The sequence below is a fragment of the Hyperolius riggenbachi genome, chromosome 3 (genome assembly GCF_040937935.1).
Source record: "Hyperolius riggenbachi isolate aHypRig1 chromosome 3, aHypRig1.pri, whole genome shotgun sequence".
Classification (NCBI taxonomy): Eukaryota; Metazoa; Chordata; class Amphibia; order Anura; family Hyperoliidae; genus Hyperolius; species Hyperolius riggenbachi.
The window spans coordinates 179,042,978-179,054,316 of NC_090648.1; the positions used below are offsets into that span (position 1 = coordinate 179,042,978).

Here is an 11,339-nt window from a genome sequence, read left to right on the forward strand (position 1 = left end):
TTTATATATCTAAAGTTTAGATAGTTTACACAACAAATCTGCAAACAGCTTCAATAGAATATGATTATTTCTTCCTGTGATACAATGACAGCAGCCATGTTGTTTGTAAACATTACACAGAGGCAGGCTTATCTGCATCTTCAGCACTCAGCCTGTGAAAAAAACCTAATCCCCCTCCTCCCTCCTCCCCTCTGCCTCGGAAATCAATGGTTAGTAACACCTTCCTCTCCTCCTACCCAGACTGAGCTCCCATAAGCCCTTGCTACTGCCAAGGCTCTCTGAAAACCTGTGGGCATGGCTTGTTTAGTTTATAGGGAATTAGAGTATTAAAACAAAAAAAAAAGTATTTGGCTTGAGGCATGCCCTATAAACCATAAGAAAGGAACACAATTATGCAATGAGTAAAAGTTTACCTCAGATCCACTTTAAGCTCTGTATATAGGCTAGCGTACATTTAATTTGTGTAATGTGACCTCCTGATGGATCTTTAGCAATATCTGAGCATCCCCCAATCGTGTTGTTCTCCCCATTCACCCCGCCCACAGAAAGCTGCTCTGTTGTGCATACCCTGCCATAGCAATGGACTGATTTCAGGCTAGTAATGTGTCTGTACAGCTTCAGACCACGATCCCTGCCAGGTGAAAGACCTTATACATGCGTACAAGGCTTAAAGAGGAACTCCAGTGAAAATAATCTAATTAAAAAAGTGCTTCATTTTTACAATAATTATGTATAAATTATTTAGTCAGTGTTTGCCCATTGTAAAATGGTTTAAATCCCTGATTTATATTCTGACATTTATTACATGGGGACCTTTTTGGCAAGTGATGAATCTGCTGCTTGCTGTTTTGGCAGTTGGAAACAGCTGTAAACAGCTATTTCCCACAATGTAACAGGGTTTACAGACAGGAAACTGCCAGAAGTACCTCGGTACTCAGAGCTTCTTGTGAGAGGGGTTTCACCACAATATCATATGTCATACAGCGCTACCCTGATGGTCTGTTTGTGAAAAGGAATAGATTTCTCATGTAAAAGGGGGTATCAGCTACTGATTGGGATAAAGTTCAATTCTTGGTCGGAGTTTCTCTTTAAGTGTTTGACATTTCCATGAATTAGTAATGCTAATGATATGAGTGTACAGGTCTCTATCTTACTTAAAGCGGACCCAAACCAAACATTTTTTTAATTAAAAATATTTAGTTGCACCACTCTGACACATACAAAGATAAATAAACACTCCTTCAAACCTATGATCATTTCAGTGCATGCTTTTCACCCTTCTCTTTTCATAGCTAGGGTTACACTGGGGGCAGCCATTAGCAATTCCTCTATTGCTGGACACCATCTACTCCACCAGTTTGCCGGAAAAATCCCGGCAATTTGAAAAGAAGGGAGGGGTTCCTCCAATAAATGTAAAATATTTCATATTTGTCATCATGCAGCTGAAAAAAGGCTGCTATTTATTATTATAATTTAGAAAATAGATTTTATTTCTGAAATCTTGTATTTTTAATTTGGGTCCACTTTAAGGAGGTAGGTAGTTACTGGACAGTTAGGAAATATAATTTGATACAATTTATTTTCTTTAAATGTATTTGTAGCTGTAAGGGTTACATGCTAATTAATCACTTTATTCAAACTGCCAGGCAATAAATAACGTTATGCCTGAACTGGCAGTGGAACTAATGATCACAACTGGCAGTATAAACGAAGATGTGAGTCAGCAAATGGTACAATAAGTGTTTACTAAAAATAAGGTAAAACTACATTCTACCTAGTATATACGAGATATACATTGTTTTCTGTATAACATTTTTAAAACCAGTCGGAACAGCTGGAAAGTAGGACCAGGAGATCAGAAGCCGGAGCACAGAACACAATCACACAGCAAACATAGCACACAGTACAGAGTCAATCGGGAACAACTTATTCTGAGTATTTTCTTTACTTAGAAAGTGCTGAAAAATTCCTTTAGGGCTGGTTAACACTGGGTGCTTTGGTAGCGTTTTGCTGATCGCCGGCGATCAGTAAAACGCTGCTGCTAATGTATCCCTATGGATAAATTCTCACTACATCATTTGCAATTTGAAGCAACCGCGCTGCATGCAGTGCTCATTCTGTTGATCAGGAATCACAATTGCAAATTGGGATAAAAATGTGAAACTTTTGAGACGTAAAATTTTGAAACGTAAAATTGCGATTTGCGCATCAAATATGAACTAGCCCTTACCGATAAGGTGAACAGGAGAAATAATGTTTTGTGATTCATCCCTTTTAGCACAGTGTGTATTATTTTTGTTTAACTTTATTAATTCCCCCCCCCCCCCCTTTTTTGAAAAAGTTAAGCATACAGAAGGGGGGAACAAATTCAGAGGTTTACAATTACTGCAAACCAGAAAAGCATAATTTACCAACAATACAATTCGCAATACAGTAATAGTCTCATCTTACCTTACCATGCAAGTTCTTGATCTGAATGTGTCCTCTCTGAACACCCCCCCCCCCCCCCCCTTTTTTTTTTTTTTATTCAAAGTACTATAGCACGATCTCTCCCAGTTTCAGCTTATAGGAACTAATGCAACATGACCAGACTTTATCAAACTTTTACTGGCATTTCCATTTAATATACCACTCCTCACCTATTGGTCAGAAATTTAGGTCCAACTCAAGTACAAGTCGACGCCAATACTTTTATTTGGTGAGTCAGACCTACATTTCTAGACTTTTCTGTAGTTGTGTACAATATATCAGAACAAATCATTATAGACATATGAGATCCATTACGTCTTTGTAGAGGCCAATACTTGATTCCATTTCATAACCATTATTTTGGGTGCATAGGCAACAACTGTTAGGAATTAAATCCAATTTGGGGTCAAAATAACTTTTTCCTTTAAATTGTCCAATAATATTTCTTGCTCAGTAATAATATCTTGGGTGCAAAGTCTAAACTTACTCCAAATATCCGTTGCAATTCTGCATGAATTAAACACCAGTACCTCTGCACCACTAGGCACTGCTAAACTAAATAAAAGAAGACAGCCCCTTTCTTGTTGTATCATTAGTTATTGACAGGTTCAAGTATGCATCAGTATGATAATGTGTCCTTTTTATTTCAGACACAGTTCTAATCTCAATCTTCATCATAAGCTACTGACCAAAGATGTACTAGAAATGCAAAACAACCCCTACAATATCCCTTATCTTCTAAAAGATATGACCAAGGATCGATTCCAGGACTCCCCATTAAGAAACTCTGGACAAACATCTGTGATCTTTAAAGGAATGAACCGAACAGGGAGTCTTGTTTACCCCATGAACAAAATCAGAGAAGCTTGTTTGGATGGCTTTGGTGCAGATCCTGCCAGCGACAGCGTTGTGCTGGACTTGAGCACCACATCCAGCATGAAGTCAGCAAGCAGTTCTCATTCCTCCTGGGACTCGGATGGTGGTAGTGAAGAAGGTAACCTACCAGTGGACAATAGTCATGATTACAGTCAAAACTTGAGCTTCATACCACAAGATAAGACTTACCAGAATTGGAATTTGGTTGTTAGCCCTGAACAGAGTTTCTCAAACATCCCCTCCAGTATGCCAATAACCTGTCACATCTGCCAAAAAATGTATAGTAACAAGGGGACATTTAAGGCACATTACAAAACTGTCCACCTTCAACATCTCCATAAATGTAAAGTGGACGGCTGTAACGTCATGTTTTCCTCTGTGCGCAGCCGCAATAGACATAGCCAGAATGTGAACCTGCACAGAAGCTTGTCAGAGTCACAGAATCCGGGTTAGGTGAAAAGACTATCATCAATGTTCTCCAATGCCAATATCAGACATTCAATGGTTTGTGTGTCTGCTGCAGTTCCCTGTGGCTGCCTCCTACAGAGAGCAGGCATATGCACTACTTATTCAGGCTTGTTGCAATAAAATGTATGTCAGTGTGGATTTAAGAGAAGTTAATATTTCTCGCAGTCCATTCACCTAAACACTGGGAGTGAGGTAGGTGAGAGATTTACAAGGTGAAGGTATACCAGGTTCTGCTACATACCGTACGTCAAATGCACTTTGATGTATGTAAATGAAGCCAATTTTACCTTAGCAGTCTTTTCACTATTTTGGAAGCAGACAACCTCTTAGGGCCCTTCACACTGGGGGTTGCAAAATTCTGGTGATTAGCGCTAGCATTGTGCAGAGACTACTTTCATGGTAAAGCGCATAATTTTTTGCTGTACATTTTTGTTGTTTTCTTTTTTGTAAGCACTGGCGATTAGCGTTTTTTTTTTTTTTTTTTTTTTTTACATTGCAAAAGCAATCACTCAATTAAAAAAAAAAGTGCTGCATGGACTGCATTTATCGCAAATCACCGGTGATTGCAGCAGTGAGATCACTGCCCCATATATTTAACATTACACTAGTGCTTTTGCGATTAGTGGTAAACAGCCGTTAATCGCCCTAGTGTGAATGGGCCCTTAGCCTTGAAGACAGAAATCTTCCCATTGCGACATAGATGCCATTTCTGTTGTTGTTTCAGTTGAGTGGGGAAGGGATATAATTTTTGTCAGGGTTTCATTGTTGAAACGTCTCTGTTGGAGAGATATTTTCATTTCCTGTGCTCTAGCCTAGGCAAGGGTTATTTACCCAGCACAAATACTATCCAACATGAAGCATAAAGAAAGATCTGTTACGTTTTAGTTTGCCTTGGGGGATAAATTGTTTAACAAAAGCTTTCTGAAACAGCGGGACAAAAAAGTAGTTAAAGATGACCTATGTCCATTTACATAACACTATCATAAGCCTGTGGAAAGCTAAATGAAAGAAAAACATTGTATTGTTAACTTTTGTTTTTTGTACGTGAAATGGCACTTGTAGGGTGTGCATTAAGGTTAAATATATTAATTTGGGAAGCCATTGAGAAGTGTTGGCTTAAATATCTGCTGAAGTAAAAACTTCACTCTGTGACATAATGATGAAAAAGCAAGGTATCAAAACTGAGGTGTGGGGATGTACTGATAAGCAGAGTCTGATGAGAAAGGACCATCTCCATACTTATTTTCAGCTAGTTAAGCACTTTTATTTGCATTATACTATCAGACTTTATATAATAAAGGCAACATGTTTTGTGTATTTGAATATAAATCTGAATATAGAGAGAGAGATTTGTTCAATAGCCCTGCTGCTCATCTTCAGGTCCCTGTGACGCGGAATGGGTACTCTTGATTGAGGTAAAAAGTACAGGCAAACTAAACGCGCTAGACAAATCTGGCCTCACTTCATTAAGTGTGTGTGAGAGAGGGTCACTTTTATTGTTTATCCAGCCAGAATAATATTGGTATACCTGTCACTCAGTGACTCTGTGGTGCTGTGGGGTTTAGTGGACAGCCAGGATAGATTTTTTTTTTTTTTATTAAGGTTTCATGACGGGAGCTTTATATTTTTCCCCTCTACAGCATGGCAGCAAATGGTGACAGGGGCATAGTCGGCAAGCATGCATGTCCATATAGTGATCATTGGTCACATGTAGATGGTAACTTATTACTTTGCAAATCTTATTTCCATCTAATGCATGTGGCAAGCTTTATAGAAACATTTCAGTGGATCGTCATGTTCACTGCTCTGACACTGTTTTTGTTCTTACTAGGTCATAGGACTTCCTCTTTAGTCTGCGCACTAGTGTATTTATAATCACTTATCCTGTGGTATGAATAGGTAACTGTTCATTTATAGTGTTGGTGTTCAAATTCAGGTTATTGCATTTTGGAAACCTGAATTCGCCCATCACCACACTTCAGCACCCAGACATGTGGACAGGGGGGGAAGGAGGTGGAGTTCATTTATTTGCCTAGTGAAGCACAAATAAGTGAACTCTCCCCCTCAACCTGTCATCTTCCCTAGGTCTTGAAATATGATGGGCAAATTCAGGTTTCTGAATTTCAATAACCCGATTTTGAACACTAACATTATTAATTTATAAAAACTAGAGCAAGGTAGAGGTGTTCCTATAGTAGCCAGTCAGTTACTGCTTTTTAAAAGGAAGCGCTAAATTAGTTACTATGGAAATGACCACTGTTTCTTTCCTGCAGGTTGCAGAAAACAAAGCACCAAGTAACCCATAGCAACCAGTCAGAAGCTAAATCCGCAAAAGATGGCTTCTGACTGGTTGGTGTAGCTTACTAGGATTTGTTCTTTGCACTTAGATTTTTGCACTGCTCATCAAATAACCTCAGTGTATCTCATGAAATAGCAGGAAAATAGATGGCAAATGAAAGAGTATAAATATTTACCAAATCACTCATTGCTCTCTTTTCAATGCATCTTTTTCATTTTTAGGAAAAAACATGATCTTGAAAGAACGAAACGATGCATTTCAAAGTAGAGGATGTGCAAACAGCTCCTATTACTGAATCACAAATACAAACCACTACTGTTAAGATGCCAGCTGCCAAAAATATTTTTTTTGTAGAAAATAATGACCTGTAAGTAGCAACACAAATGCCTGAAATGTATAGTTTTGATACTATGCCACTTAAGCATTATTACTGTCAGCTGTTGTTTTGTCATGATATATTCTATGCACTTGTTCCGGCATTTTTGTACTAAAATGCTTCATTCACTTTTTTTATTGTTTTGTTTTGAATGTTGTTTGTATTTCTTATTATATTCTTGCTTTTTCTTTGTTAAAATCTGAAAAAGCTGTTTCCCAAAGCATGATGTAAATAATATATAGATTTTTTTGTACTTAGATATATATATATAAATATGTGGCATTTCCAGTAGGACTGGATATGTGAAATTGTTACAGTGTACTGTAAATATATAAATATATTGAAAGAAAAAGAAAAAAGATGCCACCGAACGTAATAATTTCATTTGTTGTGCTTTGTAGCAGTGTGTCTAAGTTTTGTTAATGTTTAACTTATTGGGGATGAGCCCGGTTGGTGTACAAGTGCTTGCTCTGTAGCTGCGAGTGGGGAGCCTTGTACAGGTGGTGTCTGAAACCGGCAGAAACTCTGCTAGATCTACAAGATTTCAAAACAACCAGCCCAGCATCTGAGAATGGCTGGTTGATGGTCCTGTCATTGGGCCCATGCGGTATTCTGTTAAATCAATCACAATGAGCCCCCCCCCCTATAAGAACAAACAGGGAAGGATTACGTTTGTGTAAAACTAATTATTCGATGCAGGTGTTCTGCAGCTGCTTCCATCCTCTGCTGCCTTGTGAAAGAACCATTATTGTGAAAAGCACTCCATTTATATTAATGTTGGAGATCCTTACAATCATTGCCCGTAATACATGTATGCTTTGGTTTTGTAATGTTAATACTGGATATGGTTATAATCCTTACCAGTGGCACATGTATGCCTCTGTCTTGTAATACATCTGTCTATTCCCTAAATTCAGCACAGAACTTTTCTGCTTTCTGTAGTAGTGAGCAGACAGGAACTCAGCCTGGCCTAATGCACTACTGTACCATAAAGTCAATTCATTAACCCCATATTTAGGGCCCATTCACACTTGAGCGGAAATCGCGCGATTTCCACTTACCGCAAAGTGCTAGCGGTTTTTAAAAACTTACTGCCGCAAACGCGGTACATGCAGCGGTTTGCCGGCGATTCTTGCGATTGGAATGTATAGAACCGCTAATTGCTATCGCTCCCAAAACGCTACAGCGTCCAGTGAATTTTTCCGCGTTAATCGCGGAAAAATCACGATTTTAGGTGTGTACGGGGTCTTAGGCCCCTTTTACACTATTTAAGAGCAATCGTTCTACAAGCGCACTGCAACAGTCCCATCAAGTCACACCTCACGTTACAGCTGCTGTGCGATCAGCGAGGCATACTTTCCATTGAAAGTATGCCTCACGTCCGGGGTTATTGCACATGAAGCACTGCAACTTTTGTGGTGCCGCAACAGAACCCCGCCACGCACGATCAGTTTGATAGCCCCATAGGACTGTCACTACTTCTATGACGGGATGTAGTTTCGGGTGACGCTATGTATTATTTTTATTATTATAATTATCAGATCGATTATTTCCAACATGTTCGACTTGCTTTCCGATCGATATCTGAGAATTTTCCGATCGATTTCTGTGCATTTTAGTAGGAAATCGATTAGAAAATGCTCAGAAATCGATCTGAAAGCAAATCACACATGTTGGAAATAATCGAACTGACAGTAAATGGGACAGAAAATCTCATAGTGTGTACCCAGCATTAGGAATGGTCAGTAGGATTCAAATCACTCTGAGTTGATGCAGGATTATGCAAGTTATCAATGCAAGTTGATGTAGTTTAAAGATGGACCAATCGAATCCTGCCAAGGCGTTTTTTGATTAGTCCATTTTCAAGCTGCATACATTTGCATTCAGAATTTACATAAATCTATGCATTATCTCAGAACTACTTGCATCTCATTCACCATCCCTAACCATATTACTGTTAATGCTGTTTTCTATTTATACCTTTTACAGCTCACTATTGTGTACACTCTAGATTGAGATCGAGAGTTACAGTGACAGAAAGAGAGAAGACTGCAGCTCTCATTGGTTAATACTAGATATTGCTCCTCCTACCTGATATATTTTACTTTATTAAGATTGTTTAGCTGTATTCTTTACACAGCAGCTTTCATGGCTTTTGGCCTGAAAAAAACCTCAGAAACCTAATAACAGAAAGAAGGAAAATATCACAGGCTGAGTTTGAGGACAATAAATGCAAACAATCCGAAATGATGTTTTTTGAGGACAATAAGACAGAATTGTTACAAAAACCATATATTTATTACTGGTAATGATTGTAACAATGGGTTATAGGTGCTTTTTTAATGATGATTTTTCTAGTCTGCAGACGCAAGCAAAAAAGCCTTCTACCTTCCCCGTTGAGAATCCAGCCTCGGTCTCGGATGTCACGGCATATCCTGCTTAGCTGTACTCCATGCAGCAGTGTTTCTTGGTTTTTGATGGATTAGCTTTTTTTTTCTATGCACAATCCAGCATGAAGTTTACTTCATAGCATGCACTGCTAATGGACTGTGAGGACAGGTGTACGTGTGCACGGACATACACGTGTCCTTTCTCTGACCAAAAAGCAGGGAGAAAGTCAGTGCCTCCCCTAGAACACAGCAGCTGAAAGATAAGGCTGTAGTGGCCTACTGACCCCTCCTGCTGTAAGCCTCATTCAATAAAGGCCATTAATCTCCTCCTTCTCCAAGATGAAATGTCGGCCAGGGGGTGGGGCTTCTAATGCTCTGCCCTTTATCTTTTGTGGCTGTGACACTGGAAACCCTGGGACCTGGCCAGCTTTACATCTTGTAGCAATAAATGGGGAAGACCACCTCCACAGAACATGAGTAGTCGTGTAGAGCCAAGGGGGCTGGCCTCATGGCCGGGAAGGTAAAAGAACAGATGCACTTTCGTGCATAATGACAATTATAAACTGGATTTGTAAATTCCTGGTTGCTTAGGTCATTTCTACATTTCCCTATTTAAATAGTCTTGAATTTGCACATAGTTCCAGATTTTGTTTCCTTTTCTATATATTTCCAATGAAAATTGTTATATTATTGAGCTTGTGCACATTTTGTGCATATTTGTGGCAGTATGGTTAGGGTATCTGATTTGTTGCATAATGATGTCACTCCAGCCTGACATGATCACAAATATACCCCTAGCACTTGTGTAATTATTCTTTGGCATAGGCTGTGATCCTGGCTGCATAAATCTGCACCGATCATGCTGTTCCAATACTGAACAAACAGCACATTGAAAAACAAGGTATGCTGCCATGTTTACGTTGAGGCATGTACATTTAAAATGGCTGAGGGCAAATTTGGGCGCAGGGTGAAGTCGAAAGATGGCTCACCTCGCTCCCACTGAAACTCTGGGCCTTATTAAATACTATTCCCCCTGCAAGTTGTCGCCACTTGGGGGAGGGGGGTCACACATATAATGTACCCGCTATTGCAGATGGTCAAATTACCAAGTTTGTTTCTAATTTTAGCTCCGGCTATTCCCGGCGCCCAAACTAGTCACTGAACGCCACTATTTCCGTAATTCTCATTACAAATGATTCACACATCCCTGTACCAAAATTAGCTGATCTGTGTTTAGGCACCATCCGAATAAGAAGCAGTTTTCTATGTAACTAAGGACCTGATCTACCAAAACTGATATGTTCAGCTTGTGTGCATGCTGGTGGTCTAAATAAGCAGATCCAAGTGAAGCAGGCACCACCTTCAGTAAATTATTAGCTCTTTATTGAAAAAGTCATAAAAAATGACAAATCATCAATAAAAATGGCTTTAGCGGCTGGTGGTCTAAATAATGCATTTACGTTTTAGAAGCTTTTGTAGATACCCCATTTCCTAATGTTAGTTTGTGTCCACTCCTTCAATCAGGGCCGCCTTCAGGGCATCACAGGGCGACTGCTGTATGGGGCCTGAGTGTATCTGGGGCCCAGCAAACAGTGCCACGCATGGGCTGCCCATTAATGTGATGAGGTGTTGGGAGGGTTATCCAGGAGTTACCTTAGTAGTTAGTGATTAAAGTAAGCCTGAGTGAGAGGGGCCCAGTAGGTTTTCCCAGTATGGGGCCCCAACATTTCTGATGGTGGCCCTGCCTTCAAAAAAGTCTTAATCAGGCTGTCACAAAGACACAATCTTCCATTAGTGAGAAAACACTTGGGCGGTGTGATGAAATGGTTGTGGAAGTTAGGCATTGCATCTAGCCCAAAAATACTAGCATAGCCTCGCAGTTAAGATTCCAGCATTCATACAAAACTGAAAATAAGCTTTGGTGGAAAAAGTATGTAAAAAGTCGACAATCTTTTTGTGCATTTGATATTGAGGCAACCAAAACAGTATTTTGTGTTTGTTTAAAAAGAATTCCTCTGTAAATGGTCCAGTTGTGTTCATATTATTTCTAAAAGTAACATTTCTGTATCCTAGCAATCTGTTGTATATTGTTAGCTATTTGAAAATCAGAAGTGTTTCCATAGTAGCTACAATACATTTGTATACTTTTATGTATATTTCTTTTGTATTAATAAATCTTGTTTAAGTTTACACTGGGAACCCTAGTCAATTCTGTTTATTTTGAATTAACAGGAAAAAAGCAAATGGATAATTACTCCTTGTAAAGTTAATAGGCCTCAGTGGGCAGATTTCTGTATCTGGCAGTTCAGGTTGAGGGGGGGGGGGGGGGGGAGGGGGGGGGAATGGTTATTTTATGCACTTTAGGCAAACCATTATACTTCAGCGTAAGACTTCTCATTATTTCTACATTGGTGAGCATACTGTAGATCAGTAAGGCTATGCTAGCCATACATACTGAGCT

The 11,339-nt window shown here is 39.3% G+C and overlaps 1 protein-coding gene across 13 annotated transcripts in view; it reads left to right on the forward strand.

Annotated features, from left to right (window-relative positions):
* BNC1 (basonuclin zinc finger protein 1) overlaps positions 1–11,068 on the forward strand; it is a 218,490-nt gene extending 207,422 nt beyond the window's left edge. For all 13 annotated transcript variants that reach the window (XM_068275345.1, XM_068275346.1, XM_068275347.1 and 10 more), the window contains 2 exons: positions 3,120–3,463; positions 6,334–11,068. In XM_068275345.1, the coding sequence (XP_068131446.1) occupies positions 3,120–3,463; positions 6,334–6,407 (418 nt within the window). In that variant the 3' untranslated portion in view covers positions 6,408–11,068. The remainder of the gene's footprint in view (positions 1–3,119; positions 3,464–6,333) is intronic.
* The last annotated feature ends 271 nt before the right edge of the window (positions 11,069–11,339 follow it).